At 44.6% G+C, this 22,399-nt stretch overlaps 1 protein-coding gene across 10 annotated transcripts in view; it reads left to right on the forward strand.

The window, feature by feature from the left end:
* The window catches only part of LCLAT1 (lysocardiolipin acyltransferase 1), a 198,826-nt gene extending 193,853 nt beyond the window's left edge, over nucleotides 1-4,973 (forward strand). For 7 of the 10 annotated variants that reach the window (XM_007071694.4, XM_037895586.2, XM_043543543.1 and 4 more), the window contains one exon: nucleotides 774-4,973. In XM_007071694.4, coding sequence (XP_007071756.1) covers nucleotides 774-1,276 — 503 coding nt within the window. In that variant the 3' untranslated portion in view covers nucleotides 1,277-4,973. Of the gene's footprint in view, nucleotides 1-531 lie in introns of all 10 variants that reach the window. The other 3 variants (XM_043543545.1, XM_037895595.2, XR_005224831.2) reach the window with 2 other exon arrangements.
* The last annotated feature ends 17,426 nt before the right edge of the window (nucleotides 4,974-22,399 follow it).

Genomic DNA, 22,399 nt, shown 5'->3' on the forward strand with positions numbered 1-22,399 from the left:
GAATCCCATGAAGAGTCCTCAGCCTCTGGCAAAGGCCATTTCTAGCTGGCACTCAGAGCACTGACTATTTACGTGTAAAGGGGCTGTGTTAATTGCAATACAGTCCCTGCAAAGCTGTCCCCCATCTTCTAAAATGCAGTAAAGGGACTCCTGATTTAATGAACTTCTGATCATTTTTCTGCTGTATATTTGTATGTGCTCTCCTCCCCACAAGACCGGCAATAAATTAGAATTGTACTTGTACTGCTTTGAGTCAAATTTTAAACTGGATTCTTTTACAACCATTATAGTTATTGTACTGTGTGTTACAGTTGTTAGGTCAAAGATAATTTCAGTTTGCAATGTAATGAATGTTCTTCAAAAGTATGTGACCACAGTAAAATACAGTGAATCAAACCCTATTTTGATTTGAAAAAGATCAGGCATGTGTATCCTAATCTCTCATTGAAATAAGACTTTATCCTTTTACCTATTCTGTTTTAGAATCCTGGATTAGTATTTCTTCTAGTGAATGTTATTTTGTCCCTACAGGTCTTCGCTGTAACCCAGAGACAGAAAAAACAGAACAGTGATTAGGAAATATTGACCTGCTAGCCTTAAAATATTATATTTATATGAGTAGAATACTCTGAACTTGCTAATGAATCTTTGTGAATTCTACCATGATTTTGAGTTTTCAGTTGTACCCTGAAGCTCTAATCAGTGGTAATTGTCATAGAAACTGTCCATTGTAGTGTCTATATTTATCTAGTTCTCAAAAATGTTTCCTATAGGTAATAACCTTGATGCTATCCATGACATAACTGTGGCATACCCTCAAAACATTCCGCAAACAGAGAAGCACCTTCTGAATGGAAACTTCCCAAAGGAGATACATTTTCATGTCCATAGGTATCCAGTACAGACTCTGCCAACTTCCAGGGAAGAGCTGCAGCTCTGGTGCCAGAAGCGATGGGAAGAGAAAGAAGAGAGACTCCAGTTGTTCTACGAAGGTGAAAAGTACTTTGATGTAACAGGGCGAAGCATAATTCCACCTTGTAAATCTGAGCTCAGGGTCCTAGTGGTTAAATGCATCTCGCTCCTGTACTGGACATTGTTCACACTAGGTATGTTTGTGTTGCTGTACTTGTACAGCTTTGTGCGATTGTATTGTGTGACTGCAGTTGTCATTTTTGTTGTGCAACAAAAAATATTTGGTGGGCTGGAAATAATTGAACTTGCATGTCATCAATATTTTAATAAACGACAGAATGGATATGGCAGGAAAACAGAATAACAAGTCTAGTGCTGTTATAGGAGAGGGAGGTAAAGGATGTTTTTGAGACTTACCACAGACTTTGTAAACAGGGAAGTGTTTTTGCATGAAAATTGTCTTTTTTCTTTTTTACACTACCGCCATTATTTGTTAAAGGTATTTTGCACTTATTCTGTGAAAAAGAAATACTAGTTACTGCTATGTGTGAAAACTATCGTTTTTATCTTTGAATGTAATTTCTATATTGCTCTTGCAAGCAGCTAGCAACTGCTGCATACTGTAGCTATGAAACAACTTGCTGGATTATTTAACAATCATTAGGATGTTAATAAATGTGAGGTACACCGAACTTTTTAAAACTGCAGATCCAAACTGTTCAGCTAAGGGAGACAGATCTGTGATTCCTGTACAATCACGTTGGCCTAAACTAAGCACCAGACTTGCTCATTTAGCAACTAACATGTGTGCGCACGTGCAGTCCTAACATTTTCACATTTATTTTAAACCCTTTTCCCACACACTTCCCCAAACAGGACTGAGCATACTGCTACCCAACCCCGCTGAAAAAGTGAGAAACTAAATGGGGATTCTAACTTGGGTGTGTCATGTTGTGGTGCAGGTAGGGCCATCCACTCTGCCCCACTCTGACTCTAAATTGACTTTTTTGCAAGACCTACATTTCTAGGTTTGGCTCCCTCAATGTGCTGTATGGCCGTCACCTATGTAATAGCCCTTACCTCTGGGAGACTTCGAGTTGGTCCTTCTGCTGAAGCAAAACCAGCTGGGGGCATGTTGCATTTGCTAAACAGCGAGCAGATGTTAACAATTTCTCTGTATAGAAGAAACTTGTCTGAAAACAATACATCTTTTTTGGAGAAAGTGAGAGGTCTTTTAGTTGAAGCTGCTACTTTGGCTTTTAAAATGTTTTCTTCGTCGTTTTAATCTTTAATGTCTACAGTAGGAAGACTGCTTTTTTCTGTTTCCACATCAGTGTGACCCTCTAAAATTCAGCCAAAGCCACAGTTAGTTATCTCCAGTTATATGGCAAGAGAAGTGTCTCAGCCTATCATAGCACAGGACAAGCTACACTATTTCTCTTCCCAAACACAATATCCTTCTTGACTACCCAATCACGTCATTCCTCTTCTACTCAGGCCACTCCTCTGCACAATCTTTCACTGTTTAGACTCTCCCATTGAAAATTTATCCACGGCCCTCTCCTTTTATGTGGCATTGGTGGAAAGTCAGAGAAATCAAAGGTTTTAGGCCTTTCAGACCCTTACAAGGTAGCGGATGCTGGATTTTTTGATGGGGCTGGTTCCTGTCAGATAATAGGAATAACATTCATGGCAGCAAAGTATATGGAATAAACAATTCCAGCACTTAAATTCCCCTGCCTGACTTTGGCGGTCAACCTCAAAACAATGTATTGCTTTGTATATTCCAGTGCCACAGAACACCCCTTACTTACTAAACTTGCTGCACAAAAGACTTCGAAAATGCTTGTCTATATCAAGGTAGTCTGGCTCACTATGTGGAGTTATATTACTTCGAAATCTAGACATGTGCAATCAAGAGTTTGTCATGTATAAAGCAGAACCACTCAAATATTGGTTCATCATTGCAGACAAATCATTTTTCTTTTAAATCTCAATACTAGGCATGTTCTTCAATGCGTTTGAATCTAGGGCCACTGTTGGATTAAATTGCCTACCTATATTTAACTATCCCTTCCAAGGTGACAGCTGTTTTTAATCCCCGCTCATAGCGACTAATTAGTTATTATGCACAAGTACTTGAAGCCATCTGTTTTACTCCATGAATTTTTTTAAAACCTTTTTTCCTTTCTAAAAATGGCTTCTAATTGAGGCTTAAGTCTCCTAACAAACTTCCTCTTGTTATATTTAGAAATGCATGAATAAATAGCTTGATGGCTGGCATTGCATTGTCATGAATGCAGCAGAAAAGGAAGGTCTTTCTACACTTTGGAAGGGGGCGATGTTTTTAATGCAGTTCTATTCTAGCAAAAATATGGTTGCTGGTTACATTTACATCCCATCGTTTTCTTTAAGATAACACTCAATTTTGGTCAACTCCCTGCACTTCCAGCTATCTCTCATCCTGCAATGGGAAAAAAAAGTCTTTTTTGTCTAATTTAAAGGCTTTTTACCTGTCCAAGACTTGGGCTCTTCATTCATGCCTGTAATAACGATTGCCTGCTCCTAGAGCCGTAACGTAGAGCCCGAGTGAGGATTGCAGAGCGCAGACTTCTCATCATTAACACACAGATCAGCTGCATTCCTTTCTGCCCTTACATGAACTTTGGGATGTCTTAAAGTGAATCAGAAACCTAAGCTGGAGTCTTGTTCGCTCCCATTTCTACTATGTTTTTTAAGTCTATTTTGTTACAGAGTTAAAAACTGTTCAAAATTCTAACATGAAACTGTAATGGATAGTGGCCTTTAAAGAGACACTATACATCCCATTGAGGCCAAATCTGTAATATACCCTTAATGTGGGAACCAACCTCCAAATTGTAACTTGAATTTCTCTCGTGTATTCACCATTCTTTTTTTTCTATTATTATTATTTATTTTTATGAAGAGCCACAAGTTTAGTGGCATGTAAATACTACATGTTAGGATTGCCTGACCCAACAACACAGAGCTGCACAAGTTAAGTAAAAAAATTTCTCACAAGCGGAGTTGAACTCACTTCTGAGGCTGATGTACAAACGTGGAAATTAACCAGAAACCCACATCTATTTCCAGATCAATTTGAGATGTAAAAAGGAGAGATTGTTTGGAGCCCAGGTAATAAAAAAAGAGAAAGTTGGTAGGAGGCAGGAGATGCGTTGCTCAATAGATTTGATCAGAAAATGGGGAAAACTCTTTGGGAAAATATTCATTTTCCACTTTTTATTGAAATGTCACTTTTATCTGGCCAACTTCCAAGAGATGTTTTTTTCATTCCGCCTTGTTTGTTTAGTTGAAACTCCACACACAAAAACTGCCAGACCGCTCTCTTTTTAACATCTCTTTCCTTTGAAATGTTTCCATTGCTGCTGGATTGGAAGGCTCTGGTGCTCTGGGAATCAAACACACTGATCTTTCAAGGGAAGCATATTGGCAGCAAGAGACCTCTCACTTCATTAGCACAATTTCTCAGAGCTACCGTTCTCTTTCCTCCCAATAGCTATGCCCTGTGCGTTTTACCGTCACTCTACTGGCTTAACATGTCTGTTAGATAATACATTTCTTGAGATAAATGATGTGCTTAACCTGCCTTTAAGGGTGCTGTTCATTTTCCTTAGTCAAATGTTTCCTTATCAGAATTATGGGTCTCTTTCTCTTCGCTCAGACAGAAGGTTGAACTGTTCAGTCTGTGTTTGTCACCAAGCTCATTCATCAGTCTGAGACTGATCTTTTTTGTGTTGAATGTTAGTAACATGGGAACCATTCGTGGGTCTGTAACGTGTTGTGTTGATCATACTAAACGTAGTCTGTAGTTCTGTGCACTACACCAATCTCAGATGTTTCCAAAAAGGAATCTGTGTTTTTATAGCTTCATTTTATAAGTACGTTGTATGAAAACAAATACTGGGATAGAACAAATCTACAGAATAGCCTTAGTTTTCAAAGTCCACCGATACGTTAGAATGTTTTAGCCATGTATCTGTTACTTTCTGTACAGAAACAATAAAGACTTAGTGCATTTACGTGTTTCATTTAATTGTTTTCTTATGCATAATATCAGTTCTATCGGGCGAAAGTATTCCACATACATCTCTAAGGGACAAACCTTCTCTCCAGTCCTACAGCCTTTTATTAATGGAGAGTGATTGCTATTAAGAGCCTCAGTCAATAGGGTATGGCTGTTGAGATATTTAAATATATACCTGTTTAGTTAATAAATATGAAGCTGGAGAGAGACACGGTCTCACCTAAAGTCTTCCTTTTAACTTGTTTGTGGAAACCCGACACAAAAGAATACAGAGCATCCCACAAGTACAGCTCCAATTTTTGAGCTTTTTTCCCAGGACTGGTTTCAGAGTAACAGCCGTGTTAGTCTGTATTCGCAAAAAGAAAAGGAGTACTTGTGGCACCTTAGAGACTAACCAATTTATTTGAGCATAAGCTTTCGTGAGCTACAGCTCACTTCATCGGATGCATACTGTGGAAAGTGTAGAAGATCTTTTTATATACACACAAAGCATGAAAAAATACCTCCTCCCACCCCACTCTCCTGCTGGTAATAGCTTATGGAAAGTGATCACTCTCCTTACAATGTGTATGATAATCAAGTTGGGCCATTTCCAGTACAAATCCAGGTTTTCTCACACACCCCCCCCCACACACACACACACCCACAAACCCACTCTCCTGCTGGTAATAGCTTATCTAAAGTGACCACTCTCCTTACAATGTGTATGATAATCAAGGTGGGCCATTTCCAGCACAAATCCAGGGTTTAACAAGAACGTCTGGCCGGGGGGGGTAGGAAAAAACAAGGGGAAATAGGTTACCTTGCATAATGACTTAGCCACTCCCAGTCTCTATTCAAGCCTACGTTAATTGTATCCAATTTGCAAATGAATTCCAATTCAACAGTTTCTCGCTGGAGTCTGGATTTGAAGTTTCTTTGTTGTAATATAGCAACTTTCATGTCTGTAATCGTGTGACCAAAGAGATTGAAGTGTTCTCCGACTGGTTTATGAATGTTATAATTCTTGACATCTGATTTGTGTCCATTTATTCTTTTACGTAGAGACTGTCCAGTTTGACCAATGTACATGGCAGAGGGGCATTGCTGGCACATGATGGCATATATCACATTGGTGGATGTGCAGGTGAACGAGCCTCTGATAGTGTGGCTGATGTTATTAGGCCCTGTGATGGTGTCCCCTGAAGAGATATGCGGGCACAGTTGGCAACGGGCTTTGTTGCAAGGATAGGTTCCTGGGTTAGTGGTTCTGTTGTGTGGTATGTGGTTGCTGGTGAGTATTTGCTTCAGGTTGGGAGGCTGTCTGTAGGCAAGGACTGGCCTGTCTCCCAAGATTTGTGAGAGTGTTGGGTCATCCTTCAGGATAGGTTGTAGATCCTTAATAATGCGTTGGAGGGGTTTTAGTTGGGGGCTGAAGGTGACGGCTAGTGGCGTTCTGTTCTTTTCTTTGTTAGGCCTGTCCTGTAGTAGGTGACTTCTGGGAACTCTTCTGGCTCTATCAATCTGTTTCTTCACTTCCGCAGGTGGGTATTGTAGTGGTAAGAATGCTTGATAGAGCTCTTGTAGGTGTTTGTCTCTGTCTGAGGGGTTGGAGCAAATGCGGTTGTATCGCAGAGCTTGGCTGTAGACGATGGATCGTGTGGTGTGGTCAGGGTGAAAGCTGGAGGCATGTAGGTAGGAATAGCGGTGAGTAGGTTTCCGGTATAGGGTGGTGTTTATGTGACCATTGTTTATTAGCACTGTAGTGTCCAGGAAGTGGTTCTGTTGTGTGGACTGGACCAGGCTGAGGTTGATGGTGGGATGGAAATTGTTGAAATCATGGTTGAATTCCTCAAGGGCTTCTTTTCCATGGGTCCAGATGATGAAGATGTCATCAATATAGCGCAAGTAGAGTAGGGGCGTTAGGGGACGAGAGCTGAGGAAGCGTTGTTCTAAGTCAGCCATAAAAATGTTGGCATACTGTGGGGCCATGCGGGTACCCATAGCAGTGCCGCTGATCTGAAGGTATACATTGTCCCCAAATGTAAAATAGTTATGGGTAAGGACAAAGTCACAAAGTTCAGCCATCAGGTTAGCCGTGACATTATCAGGGAGAGTGTTCTTGACGGCTTGTAGTCCATCTTTGTGTGGAATGTTGGTGTAGAGGGCTTCTACATCCATAGTGGCCAGGATGGTGTTATCAGGAAGATCACCGATGGATTGTAGTTTCCTCAGGAAGTCAGTGGTGTCTCGAAGGTAGCTGGGAGTGCTGGTAGCGTAGGGCCTGAGGAGGGAGTCTACATAGCCAGACAATCCTGCTGTCAGGGTGCCAATGTCTGAGATGATGGGGCGCCCAGGATTTCCAGGTTTATGGATCTTGGGTAGTAGATAGAATATCCCAGGTCGGGGTTCCAGGGGTGTGTCTGTGCGGATTTGATCTTGTGCTTTTTCAGGGAGTTTCTTGAGCAAATCCTGTAGTTTCTTTTGGTAACTCTCAGTGGGATCAGAGGGTAATGGCTTGTAGAAAGTGGTGTTGGAGAGCTGCCGAGCAGCCTCTTGTTCATATTCCGACTTGTTCATAATGACGACAGCACCTCCTTTGTCAGCCTTTTTGATTATGATATCAGAGTTGTTTCTGAGGCTGTGGATGGCATTGTGTTCTGCACAGCTGAGGTTATGGGGCAAGTGATGCTGCTTTTCCACAATTTCAGCCCGTGCACGTCGGCGGAAGCACTCTATGTAGAAGTCCAGTCTGCTGTTTCGACCTTCAGGAGGAGCCTATCCTAAAGGATGACCCAACACTCTCACAAATCTTGGGAGACAAGCCAGTCCTTGCCTACAGACAGCCCCCCAACCTGAAGCAAATACTCACCAGCAACCACATACCACACAACAGAACCACTAACCCAGGAACCTATCCTTGCAACAAAGCCCGTTGCCAACTGTGCCCGCATATCTCTTCAGGGGACACCATCACAGGGCCTAATAACATCAGCCACACTATCAGAGGCTCATTCACCTGCACATCCACCAATGTGATATATGCCATCACGTGCCAGCAATACCCCTCTGCCATGTACATTGGTCAAACTGGACAGTCTCTACGTAAAAGAATAAATGGACACAAATCAGATGTCAAGAATTATAACATTCATAAACCAGTCGGAGAACACTTCAATCTCTCTGGTCACGCGATTACAGACATGAAAGTTGCTATATTACAACAAAGAAACTTCAAATCCAGACTCCAGCGAGAAACTGTTGAATTGGAATTCATTTGCAAATTGGATACAATTAACTTAGCCACTCTCAGTCTCTATTCAAGCCTAAGTCATTATGCAAAGTAACCTATTTCCCCTTGTTTTTTCCTCCCCCCCCCCCAGACGTTCTTGTTAAACCCTGGATTTGTGCTGGAAATGGCCCACCTTGATTATCATACACATTGTAAGGAGAGTGGTCACTTTAGATAAGCTATTACCAGCAGGAGAGTGGGGTGGGAGGAGGTATTTTTTCATGCTTTGTGTGTATATAATAAGATCTTCTACACTTTCCACAGTATGCATCCAATGAAGTGAGCTGTAGCTCACGAAAGCTTATGCTCAAATAAATTGGTTAGTCTCTAAGGTGCCACAAGTACTCCTTTTCTTTTTGTTCCCAGGACTGAGACACCAAAACTGCCAGGAAACAGCTGTGGCTTGGAAGAGAATGCTGGCTATCAACATACAGATAAGCATCTTGTTTCAGATGTATCCTATCCATGAGACTTCAATGTGTTTTCATTATGGGATGTTAAAAGGGTCTGTCTTGTTGTTACCAATAGCATCAGGGACAAAAAAGTCTGACAAAAGGTTCTAAAATTATTAAAAACCCCATTTTTAATTCATTTTAACTCATAAATTAATTAACTAATTTACCTGTCAATTCTCAGAAAATTAATTCAGTACCCAAAGAGTAAGTGCTCGAGGGGGATGCACTGTGTTCTTCATATAAAACAAAGGGGTTGAATCTCTGTGTCAAGAGCAAAACTCATCCTTAACCACAGACATGACTGGCAATTCCACATTAGAGGAGTCCTGCCCCCTCAAGTAGAAGGAACGAGGACCCTCCTAGCTATTTTAAAAACAGGGATAAAATCTAATAACTTGGGACTTTTTGACAGGTTCAGAGCATTCAAATAACTCAACACAAAGCAATTGCTGCTGTACCGTTGAATGGGTTCTCACCTCTGAGAAGATACTGCTACCTCCCTTTCAGCCTAGATTCAGTTTCAGGTAGCATCTTGGGTGCTGTAGATCATCTGCTTCACATGACATTCAAGAAAACTGATGTAGCCCAGGGGTCCCGCTTTCCACAGCCCCAAACCCTTTTTACTTGTTAAAATTCCTTGCTGCTAACTCAGTAGCAGGTGAGCCCTTCAGTCCACAGGAGCATCAGCTCTGACTGAAACTGGTTAGGTCAGACATGTTTCCCAGATGAATTTGTGGATGTCGGTCTCTGCACACAGGAGTTGGTTGCTTCCCGACGAGGGAGGAAAAAATTGGTTCCTATTAGTTGCCCAACCACAGGTATGTGCAAGAGTCTGCAGCCAGCTGACTGCTGAGCTCTTACAAAGATGACAGCCGGCCTCCACGTCCATCTCTAACTCGGTTGGAAGGATTGCCTAGATCGTCCGGATGAACAAGCCACTGAGCCTGACAACTGCCCTGTATTCTAAGTATCATCAACGGGACTCCAGTAACATTTCTTTTAATTAAAAAAAAACTTTGCCGCAGCATTAAATATGAAAAAGGAAACTGACCCTTTCCTTGACTTATTGCAAGGGAATAGGGCATGAGCCAGATGCTTTCTTACCTGTTCTTCTCATGCCTCACGGCTAGCTCAGAATTGTTCCCTACAGTTATGTTCCCATGTGCTTTGCACTCTTGTTTTACGTGATCCACAACTTCCTTGGGAGACTATTCCACAGCCTCATTGATTTCACCGTTAGGAAACCTTGACTAATAATCAGCCTAAATTTTCCTTTTAAAAAAAAAAAAAATGTAATCCTTGGCCCTACTTTGTCATTCTTTATACTATGCCAGGAGAGTCTTCTCTCACCTTTGGTCAAGTAGCTGTCAACTGTTATGTTTCTGCTTAGTCAAACTATATATAGAGAGGGCTCAGTGCTGCTGTTATTGAAATCTCTGTCAAAACTCCCAGTAACATCAGTAGGAGTTGGACTAGGCCCTTAATTTTTACATATATTTCCTCATAAGTCCCTACGTGTTGTTTTTTTTCTCATTATCCTCCAATGTGTGTGTGTGTCAGGTGCTGAGGTTCCCAGAACTGCATGCAATATTCAAAAAGCAACCTCACCAGAACCAATGAAAAAGGGGCTGTCTGACCCACCCAGGATGTGCTACCTCTGCACGGGAGTTGGGAACAGGTGCTAGCAGGCCTGGCACTCCTACAACAAGGATTGCTCACCAACACAGCATCAGGAAGTGAATGCATTTTTTCCCTTCCTGCCCCGAACCCTGTCCAAGTATGTGTCAGGTTAGTGGGAGCAGATCCTGGGCTGGAGGGAAGTGAGAACATGTGGAGATACCAGTGCTGAGTGCAACGTTTCTGGCGGCCAGAGCCGGCTGGCCTGAATTGCCTTCTCACCTTGTCTGTCAGTGGGGAGGAGAAGAGGGCAAGAGAAAGCTTCCCCTGGTCTGCAAGAAAGAGAAATAACCCCCTGGTCCTTTAGAGGGAAGGACCAGGCAGGACAAAAGCTCCCCACTGCCCTGGCTCCTGCTCCCCATCCCATAGCTATCAGAGGGATACAAAAGCTGCTTTGCTCCAGTGTGTCTCCATGGACAAGGATCCTGGGGGAGGAGGAGAAGAAGGTGGATGGGGCAGGGAGTGAGATGCATTGTGGGGTTAGAAGGAGAAAGCATGAGTGACGCTCCCTGTCATGTTCCTCAGTGACTGGACTCTGGAATAACACCCTGAATGATTTTGTTGCCCTTACTTGCCTGCAGTGGTCCCTCTCCTTCAGTCACTTTCCCTGCAGATCAGCTAGCAAGAGGAATGCTTGATGATGAGCAAAAAATACTCTGCTGGTTAGAAAAATGATTAACGCAATGAAATAAAGAGATTAATAGAGCTACTGAAAAAGCAAAGTATGGGGAGGAGGTGAATGAGGTAATGAGCTGCAGGGAAGGACGCAAGGATTCTAATTCTGCGTCTGGACTTGATCTTGTCTGCAGTTTTGCTGCTGCTTTTTCAGCCCCAAATTTCATTGGCCTCTTGAGAGGCAGAGAGGTCTAGTAGACTGGGCACACTCCTGGAAGCCAAGAACCTCCCAAATTCTAATCCCAGTTCTGCAATCAACTGTGTGGCCTTGGACAAGTCGCTTTGACCCTGCTTCAACAGCACACTTAAGCATGTGCATGCTTTTAAGCATGTGCTTTAATGTTTTGCTGCCCAGGGATGGACTATAACATGTGCTTAAAGTTAAGCACCTGCTGATCTGCCTTGCTTAAGTGAGGCCTTAATCACTCTGCCTCAGTTCCACCACCCTTAAAATGGGGACAATACCAATTCCAGAAGTGTCATGAGAATTCATTAAAATGTTCAAATGCAGTGAAGATCGGGTAAGGATTCGAATTGTTTGTCTTGGCAGTTCAATTTTTATGCCTAACAATCTAGGCAACGTCCCTTTCTATTTGCTCCTTTCCCCCCCTCTTTTGGTAGGCAAAAACGTGTTCCTGCCTCTTGTATGCAATGCTTTGCACAGGCAATTGGGGTGAGAGGAATAAACTTTAGCCCATTACACTGTTCCAATCTGACTTGGGGAAAAAAGTCTGTAAGATGCAATATTAGCAAGATCTGGAAAGAAAATGTCAGGAGGAGAGAAGGCAGGGGGCCTTGCTACCCAGCTCAGTGGAGACAAAAGCAAAGCACTTCATCATTTGCTAGGGTTCCACAAGAACAATGGCCGAACTGGGTGTCTGATTAGGAAAGGCAGATTACAATAGCCTTATTGACAATTACTAGTGTAGATGACAGATAAAAGCAGCACCTTGACAGGTCATCATTAATTATCCATATACATTTATGTAGCAAGCTTGAAAAAAGGCTTGATGCTCTGGGCTATATGTTGTCACCATAGACATGTAGACTGGTGTTTCCAAAGGAACCTAAGGGAATGAAGCACCCACTCCCACTGAGATGTCATTGAAAGACCAACTGTACCTAACTTCCCTTTGAAACCTCAGCTGCGGTGTTCATCGCTCAATGACTTGGCAGAGTGCAGCTGTTGTACAAAGTACAGGGGCTAACACTGAACATCGGGTCTGCGAGAGAAACTCTGAGCCAGGCCCTCACAAAGTGTTGCTTTTCTTCTTCTCCCTTCTTGTTATTGTGGCTAAACTCCTTGTACAATTTCAGAGACGAAGTTCCTGTCCCAGTCTTTAGGGAAGGATAATAGTGGGGGAAGAGTGCAGGGGGAAAGGAGAGTCAGTCCCTGAATTGAGAATTAGTCACTGGGAACTAGATAATCTTTATTAGCCTCTCCAGCGAAGCTGTGTCATAGCTAACTGGGATTAGCAACTCATAAGGATGCAAGGGAAAACCTGACCTCAGGACTGTTCTGACGTCAGAGTCAGCCAATATACTGTACGTGGGTAATAAAGAACAATGAACAAGCAAAGGGATAGTGTGCTATTTCTGCAGCCTTAGCACTACAAGTGGTGAGTTCAGCCGGTCACAAGCTAAGCAGGCTTGGTCACTGCTTGGATGGAGATCTCCAAGCGAAAATCCAGGATGCTGCCGAAAGTGGTGTCAGTGGCCCCCCAAAGAGGCGATATTCCCCCTAAGTCAGTACTGAACAAGTGCCCAAGGGTAGAGTTGGGGAGCAATTGTGGTGCTGCCTTTCAGGGAATGTCTACACTGCAGTCGCCGGGTGTAACTGCACCTTGTGTATACCTGACCTAGCTGTACTCTAGCTAGATTATGTCCTAGAGCAGTGATGCTGTGGCAGCGTGCGCTTCCGCATAGGCTAGTCCTGTGGGTAACTACCCAGAGTTCCCAGTGGGCTTGTACAGCCAGATTGTGAGCCACCGAGGTGGCACAGTTGTGCGGTAACACAGCTGCAAATGCCCCAGAGAGAATTCCCGTGGCATAAGGGAAGTCCCTGAGTCATCTATGCCACTTGCAGGACCTGTGCCTCTGGCCCCACCTCCCTCAGCTAGAGGGCTAGAGAAGGGGGGATGGCAGAGCTCCTCTCCACGAACCCTCCACTGGTGTAACTTAGAGCTGCCTGGCAGCAGCTCTACACAGAGTTGGGGCAGGGCTGGGCCTTGGAATTTGGGGCACACCCTTTACTTCCACCTCTCTGGTACAGAGAGAGCAAATGCACCCCGTAGACTAAATAGGCCAGAAGTCAAGTGTCTTCTGAATTAGCCACACTTTTGCACTCTAGGTGGCTGAGGTTGTTTTCTTTGCAGGAGGCATTAATAAGGTGTTAGGTTCCTGGCTCTGTCACTCACTGTATGAACTGGGACCTCAGTGTCACCATTGGCTCAATGCGGGGTAATGATACTTCCCTACTTCACAGGGCATTTGTGAGGCTTGCTGGCTTAATGTCAGTCAAGCATTCTGAGATCCTTAGATGAAAAGTGCTCTAGAGGCAGACACTACAGTGTCCTCCTGATGCTAACTGTGTATCTTATGCTTGTCCAAGCTGCCCAGCTTGCCTGTGTGTCTGGAAGTTATTGCAGATCACTTTTAATTTCAGCTGCATTTAAAACCAGGGAGTGAAATCAGTCTTGGCCTAGTAGAAATAGACAAAGGGAGGTAGAGGAATTGTATTCCCAAACTCGGGAGAAAATATTTCACCGAGGAGTTTAGGGAAGAGTGTGGGGAACCCTACAAACAAACAGTGTCCCTGTATGGCACTTGAGCTGTAGTGTTTCCATTTTCCATCTTGATGTCAGTCACTCAGCTTAATCAATCAGCTTATAGAATTCATGGTCTCGTTCCAACATGAGCTCTGCTGCTCCTGCACAGAGCACAAAGATAACTCTGAACCTGGAGTACTGCCAGAGATGCTGAATTTACTGAGTCATTAATTAGGTAAATATGACAGGAAGTCATAGAAAGTGTAAGGTATTCAAAAAGCCAGCGAGGCTTCACTTCATACCCTTGGCATAGGTACTTCCTATTTGTATACCACACTCAGCATGGAAGGTGCTTATTAGGCAGGATATTTAATTAAGCGAATCTATATTTGTCAAGATTGCATAACACACGCAGATCGAAAGTCAAATACCCAGAAACTGGGAAAATTTTAGTTTCGCACGTTGAATCAGCACAGTGGAGAATTTAAACAGGGGTTTAGCTTCCAGAAGGACATTGCCTAGTGCAGAGAGCAGGGGACTGGATGTCAAGACAACTCTGTGTCCTAGTCCCATCTCTGGTACTGGTACCGGGGGCCATGGAGAGGTCACTTAGGTGCTCAGCATCTCAGAAAAATGAGGCTCTAAACTTCTCTGGGCCTTATTTGGCCCATCTCTAAATTGAGGCTAACAAGTCTCTTACATGAATGTTGTGAAGTTTGCTCGATGTTCATAGACGTTAAAGAGGTTAAGACACTGGACTGGGACTCCAGAGCTCTGGGTTAGATTTCTGGCTGTTGCACATACGTCTTGTGTGACTCTGGGCAAGTTGATTAGTCTCTTCGTGCAGCAGTTCCCCAACTGTCTAGTCTACTTAGCTTGCAAGTTCTTTAAAGCAGGAGGGTCCTTGCTATTTGTACATCACCCAGCACAATAGGGCTTGTAGACACTACCATTATACAAATAAATACTCATATCAGTGCCTTTGATGAAAGGTGTCATAACTGTGTTTCCATTTCACTTCTAATCAACTTCTCCCTTTGGGGGAAGATAGAATCACAGCTCTTCGCAGGTTCTCCAGGGATAAATTATATGCAGAGGGAGTATTTACCTGCGTACTTTCTGACTGTGACTAAGTGAATCAAGGAGAGAATTCTGTTATATTGTACAATTCTTGGGGGCAGGGCATCCTAGATGGCAAGAGAAAACCATTTAGTATCATCTTGTTTTCTGAAAACAATCAGGTTGCCCATCTACTAAGGCCATGGAAGTTTTTAATATCTCACACCTATATCAACTGATGGCACGCAGGTCTGCAAGAAGAGTGCGAGATTTGCCTAATTCTTAGGAACATAAGTCCCATTCCAGATCAGACTGGTGGTTTCATCTAGTTCAGTATCCAGTCTCTGACCAGTGGCCAGCACCACAGAAAGGTGCAAGATGCCTGGAGCATTGTAGCAATAGGTCTGCTGGAGATACGGGTATGGTGACTATATCAGTGCCTGTTGCTCCACATCTCAGTGCAGATCCCCAGAGGAAAGCCTGTAGTTTGCATTTCTTCTACAGAACACAAGCTGCTAAGAAACCTAAACAGAAATGGGCCATGACTTCCTCTTTAGGCTGTGGTACCACAGGGTGTGATTAAGCTTATTTAGGGACCACGACAGCCTTTGATTCATAACAAACATGGACATTGATTAGTGCCATCTGTGCTCCTTTCTCCTAACTTTGTTGACAGGAAACTTTTCATTTTACAGCATCCTATATCGTGGTATGAGGTGATCTAGGTAATGCTTTTGGGTGTCTGTCTACTTACCTCCTCATCCCGCCATGTTGGGAATGCCCTATGACCTACAGAGACAAGGTGGGTGAGGTAATATCTTTTATTGGCCCAACTTCTGTTACTGAGAGAGACAAGCTCACCAACAGAAGTTGGTCCAATAAACTATATTACCTCACACATCTTGTCTCTAACATCCTGGGACCAACACAGCTAGAACTACACTGCATACTATAATCTACAGTCATTTTGACAGCTGCTCAGACCACTTGAAGGGAGCCACATGCGAGAAGTCTGATCATGTTGCATTTGAGAAGACACCAGATTATGAAGACTAGTATGGCCTGTTTGCCTCGAAGCTTAAGGCCTGTAAGCCAGTTATGCAGCTTCTGCCAGGCTCAGAGATATGATCCTATTCCCTGGCCAAGAAAACCAAACAGGAATTTGTTATCCCCTGATAAACTATGAGGAGGAAGAGTGAGGAGAGTGCTGTGACCAGATGCAACTCAATATCAGGTGAACAGGGATCATCTCAAGGTAGGGTGCTGAAAACCTGCGAAAAACAATACATGGGCGAGAAGACAAAGTACCCAGGGATCCAGGGCACTGCCAGATGGCAGGTGTGGCACTAGTTGAGATGTAGAGTGTGTATACGGAAGTGGATGAGCCTAGAACGAAGTTTTCCCCAGCAGACTGGCAGAAGGTAAAGCCACCGAATCCAGGGGAAGCATCTGCTCTAAATGCTGACCAGAACAGGAGCAGTATGGACCCCTGAGGAACACCGTGTTTTATCTGGCCAAGGCTCAGATGACCTCTCGCTTAATAAGGGCCCCCTTTAAAGTGTATTAAAGCCTATGGAAAGACAGTAGCTACTAGGAGCCCCAGTCATGACCGGGATCTGATTGTGCTAGGTGTTATACAAACATAGACCAAAGAGCACCCCTCCCTTTGCAGTTTTATATTGTACCTGGGCAGTTTCTAGTGTCTGAAATGTTACCTTTCAAGCTTCTGAGTATTTAGTATGCAGAGCTACATATACTGGGCTAAATTCTGCCTTTGATTATACTTGGCCAAACCCACTGACCTCCGAGCTGTGACAGAAAGCAGAATCTGGACCCTGGAGAGTCGTTTGCGAGTCTTTGCTAATCTTCTAAATCTCTGTAAGACACTGTACATCCTTGTTCTTCTGTCAGTAATTTCTTCAACCATCTGAGCTCAAGTGCCACTTAACTAATTTCAACATCCTACCCATCACAGGGGACAAGCTGATGAGTGTATTTATTAAAGATGGTTCAGATTTGGTTCTGCGAGATACAGGGCAGCACTAAGCCATTCATTGCAGCTGTGCAATGAGGCCCCTGAAAAACGTACACATGAAGGCGAGGCATCTTGTACTGCCATTTGGTTAGTTACCGGCCACGGCCAAACTGGCATTAGACACTCCAAATGTTCATCGCTAATTGGGGGATACAAAAGAAAAGACTTCAAACCTCCACTCCAAATTCTGGCCAAGCAGGAACCGCAAACCCTTTTTGAAGTTTTGAAAAAAAATAGATCTGTTTGAAAATCAGTCCTGCCTCATGAGTTTCAGGGTGGAAGGGAGCCCCCATAAATGATCAGTGGGGACTCCCCCATCTGTGATTACTATTGTTAATTAGTGCCCAGCAGAGATAAGGGCCACATTGTGCTAGGTGCTGTACAAACGCAGCGTAAGACTGTCTCTGCCCCAGATAGAAATCAGAATAGCGAGATTGTGACCAGCCCAAAGTCACACAGGGAGGCTGTGGGTAGAGTTGGTGTTTGACCCCAGAGAGAGGATGGTCCAGTGCTTAGGGCTGTAGCCTAGGAGTTGGGAGCCCTGGATTCAATGCCATGCTCTGACACAGACGTTCCGTGTGACCTTGGGCAAGTCACTTGGCCTCTCTGTGCCTCGGTTCCCTATCTGTACAATGGAGATAATAGCACTGTCCTACCTCACAGGGGTGTTTTGAGGATAAATGCATGAAGATTGTGAATTGCTCAGATCCTAATGTGACAGGGCCATATAAGTAGCTAAGATCTCCTAAATATTGGCCCAAGCCCGTCCTTCCTCTTCACTGTGGAAGTCCAATGCCATCCCTGGCTGCTTCGTGGGCTATGAAGATTTCAGCAAGCTGTACTAAACATGTAGACATGTCTCACTCCTCCTGAGGGCTCTTCTCCTCTCCCTTTGTGGGGAGTGTCCTGCTCTCCGACTTCAGCTCTCTTATTTGCTCGCTCCCCTTCCAGGCAGAAGAAAAGGGATGGAGAAGAGGTGGAGTATTGCTGATGGGTGTTCAGAAAGCCTTCCTAGGCGCCTATCGAGCTCTGTCGCTCTGCCATTGTTTGCCCGCGATCTGTACTATATGGTCTCATCCAGCACCTGCTGAAGTCAGTGGGGCTCTTTCCATTCACTTCCGTAGGCATCGGATCAGGCCCTCGTTGCTGTTCCTAGGGCTGCATCAGCACAGCACCCGAGCAAGGTAGCCTGGATTTTCGGTGATTTCCGGGCTGCGGAGGGCTCTCAGCGCCTGCCAGGCTTGGACTGTGCTCCATGCTGCCACGACCCTGCTTTGCACAGCTCCCTCTGTGCACTACAACCGACCTGTCGGGCCCGATCCTGCAAGGCTTTATGTGCCTCTCCGTTTCCCTGGACATCCACAGGCCACGAGGCTGCTCAGCATCTCACGGCATCAGGCCTGCCCGACCTGAGCCTTTTTCACTGACTTCCATGGGCACAGGGTTGGTCCCAGAGCGATGGGAGTCAAGCATTTTCTTTCAAACAGGCACAGAAGCTGTTCTGTAGGGTGCATGTTTCTTGGGCAATGTGATTTATTCTGAGGAAGGGCTGTTCTTGGCAGCATTCTCGCTGCAAATTTTTCTCTTCCCTCTCCGTTCTCTCTGTAGATAACTCAGTTGTCCCCTCCTCCCTCCACTCTTTCCCAGCACGAGGCATGGTCCTTTCCTGCAACAGCTGCTGAAATTGCTTTTTATTTTTAAACCCCTGGGCTATAGAAGAGCCACCTTTATCGTTCGCCTGCGGACCCTGCAGCTTTGTGTCTCTGACCGACGCAACTGCGGATCGACACGCGTGAGGAAAGAGGGAGAAGTGGCTGCACAATGGACACACAGCTGGCCCTGTTCCCATCTACAATAGCATGTGAATTCCAAGAGGCTGCCTCACCCCTTATGGGGGTGTCTCTCCTGAGTAACAAGAATTACCAGCCTGTTCCTCTCCCCTGCAAAGGGGTGAGGGGAGGGGAATACATTCTCACCAGAGCCCTGTGGCAAAGGGCAGGTTTTCTCCTAGTACTGTACTTTAATAAAATTCCTGCAGGGAAAAGAGATTACAGGCTATGCGATCTTATTTGCTATTTCTAGGCTGTATTTCAATAATCCCCCTTTTTAATTTTGCAGCCTACACATTGACGCAGGAGTTCTTTCGCGCTCACAGGCCCCCTGCCTTTCGTCAGCGTTGGTCCAAGGAGATGCCTGCGGGAAATGAGTTCTGATGAATGGTTGGATCCAGAACCAAGCTTGCCCCAAGGTCAGTTGTCTTCAGATCTGGGGGGTTGGTTCAGCCCTGGTATACACAGAGAATGGCTAGCCACAACGTTTAGATCCTGAGTGTTCAGAGGCATTCATCCCTGGAGGTTTGTTTCGGACCAAATGACCCTGTCTCCTGTGCATGCGTGGTGGTGCAGTGGTGAATGAACATGTGAGGTTCAGTTTGGCTGAACTAAGTACCAAGCAGTTCACTGGAGCTGCAAAATTAGCTTCTAAATTTTATGACAAAAGGCTTCCTTGTACGTTTTCTCCTACTTCCTGCTCAGGATTATATAGTAAATACAGCTTGAGAGGATATGAGCATGCCTCACGGCACTGGGGGGCTTTTGCTTCTGGCTGTGGCCAGAATCAGGACTCACCAGGTCTGCATGTCAATCAAAAAACGGCGAGGGGCAAATGTTATCCCAAATTTCCTACACTTCAAGGACACTTTCTTTGAGTCTAGGGTGAAGGTTCAGGGAGGCCTCTGATTTTATCCAAACCATCTGTTTATCTATGGCATTTATACAGCTCCGGTCACTGTAGGATGGACACTTCACTCCTCAGTGCTCTTCTAGTTTCAGCATATTGTGCTTTATTCCTTTTCCCCCCTTCCTTGAATGTCACTTACGCAGCGATCACTCACTCGTCACTTGGATACAAGACAGACGGAACATCTACGCAACCTCGATACACACAAAAAAAGGCACTCGCCATGCTAGAAATAAGGGTGGCTGAGCTGATTTGGCTAAGCCCTGAGGAAAGAATATCACACTATGCTACAATATGGGAGCAAAATGTCACCATTTAGGATAAAGAGAGTGCAGGGCTTTGGGCCCATACGCTGTATTCTAGAATATTCTGGAGCTGTGCCTATGGCCAAACTCAAAGTGCTGGAGGTGAGTCAGTACATGGGCTCTTCACTCTGAGTCTATAGTGATCTAATTCATGAACTGACCTTTTGCCATCTTCCAGAAAAGGCTGGAATTTGGCTCGCTAAGTGGGTAAAGCTTCAGGATGGCTCTTATATTATCCAAAGGAGTGCAGCCATCCCTAAATCATCTGCACTCACTGGAATGACAGAGCCTTTTGTGCCTCCTCCCCCATGCTCTTGTGGCTGCAGGTGTTTTGCTGTCATACTCTGCTTCCTTGAGAATGCTGGGCTGTGTATGCTACAAAGCCATCTGGCCCTGCCCGTCTGTGTCTCATGGGACTCCAGACCCGCCCGGAGGGCTGCTCGTGCTGCAGGTGGCTCCAGACCTGAATTTCTGAACATCCTGTAGATTGCAGGGTGCTAGGCTAACGCTACGTTGCTGCATTGATCATGGCGTTCGTGTGAATGACATACGGCTTAAAAAATACAAACCCTTCTGCTCCTTTGCCTCTCTCTCAGTGAGAACGCACCCACGAGGAGTGACCCTGGTAAAGACCATTCTAATTAAAACAGGAGAATCTGGGTGAAAGGGGCCTTTTTTGCAGTAGCAGCTGCTGTGTGGAGGAGAGGACATGCATAATCTACTACTCGGGTGATCATACGTCCCAATCTGGACAGGACAGCCCCCTTTTTAAGCCCTGTTCCAGACGTCCTGAGTTTTTTTGGCAGAACCGGCCATTTGTCCCATTTGCTCCATTTTCTTCCAAAAAAGTGGGGTGTGCCCCCCTAATGGGGTGCTGAGGAATGTTTGGGGGAGGGCGGTGATCCCAGCTCCATGCGGCGGGGCTTGGGTGAGCAGCAATACCAGGTGGCTTGGGCCAGGCCCACATGGCAGAGCTCAGGTCAGCCCTGCACAGTGGGTGGGCAGCTTGGGCCAGCTCCACGTGGCGTGGGAGGCTCGGTCAATGGCTCAGGTCAGCCCCCCACGGTGTCCTGTTTTCACTTTGAGAAATATGGTCACCCTACCGACTACCCTTTAGCTCAAGTGGTAGAGTGCTGTGTTCTTGATGCTGAAGGTACCAGGTTCTATGCCTGCAGAACAGGGGTGGGGGAGCATGTTCATGCAAAGTAACTGTGATGCAACATTTAAATGAGGTCCCCTTCCCCCCTGCAACAGAAATATTTCCCCCTAAGAATCTCTTGATTAATTCATATTGGAAATTGACAAATCAAAGAAGTGAACGCACTAAATTCAATAGAAACAGATGAAAATCAAATCATGCCTGGTCTGATGCAGACAGCGATGTCACAGAACAAAATGACTGCAGACAAATAGGCCCTCGGCCTAGAGGAGCCTTCATTAAAATGTGCTGCGAGTATTATTAAGTAAAAGAACCTTGATTTGGTTTGAAAGATTTGGCCACTCATATTCAATATCATCTCAGTAATGTAATCTTAGTAGTTGCTTTAAATGTCAGCCTCATTTGCTACATCTGCTTGCTAGGACTGCTGCCCTGAAATGAAAACCAAAGCCTCATTCTCCATCAATAATTGTACCCCAGAAGCCGTCTGAAAGACAATAACTGCACAGGAGAAAACAATTGCATTCATTTCCTGTGGATATTCCTGGTGGAATACACACTGCGATAGATTAAAGTCACAGGATGTGAAAAGTGTGACTATAACAAAAATAAATTACACCTATTGGAGGTAGCCAATGTAGAGGCTATTTCAAATGCAGCAATCTGCGTGATCCAGTGTCTTTTGCCGATATGTAATCGGCATTTGACTGAACACTGAGTCACATTTTCTGCTGTTATAATTGGGTATAGCTCTGTTTACTTTACCTCAGTGCACCCCTTACACCAACAGTGATTTTAATCCATTATAACTAGAGATGGGCTTGTACCAAATATCTCCACACCAGCACCTCTCATATTTGGAGTGTTGCAAAAGCCAGTCTCAAGCCCACAGTGACGTTTCGTGAATGGCCCCTGTGTCTGTAACAGACCAAACCAACCTCACCATCAAATCAACCTCTCATTCTGGGATGTTTGAAATCTATATCCAGATCTAGACTGTCTCTCATCTGTGTAGAGCCTTGATGAACACACGGTGGGTCTTAACAGACTGAACAGCTCAGGAACCAACAAACTAAACTGATATTTGGGCAGGTTCAGATGAATGCATCAAGTTTGGGAAGGGATCACCTCCTTCATCTTTTGTCATTGTGACACACTAGATGTCCTTTATGTGACTTTGCAGCTTATTCTGTTGTCTAGTTGTTCTTATAATTAGAAATTCCGTGGTATATTAAGTGTAGCAGATGCTCATGTATCAGTTACGCTCCACTCCTCCTT

The sequence above is a fragment of the Chelonia mydas genome, chromosome 3 (genome assembly GCF_015237465.2).
Source record: "Chelonia mydas isolate rCheMyd1 chromosome 3, rCheMyd1.pri.v2, whole genome shotgun sequence".
Lineage (NCBI taxonomy): Eukaryota > Metazoa > Chordata > Testudines > Cheloniidae > Chelonia > Chelonia mydas.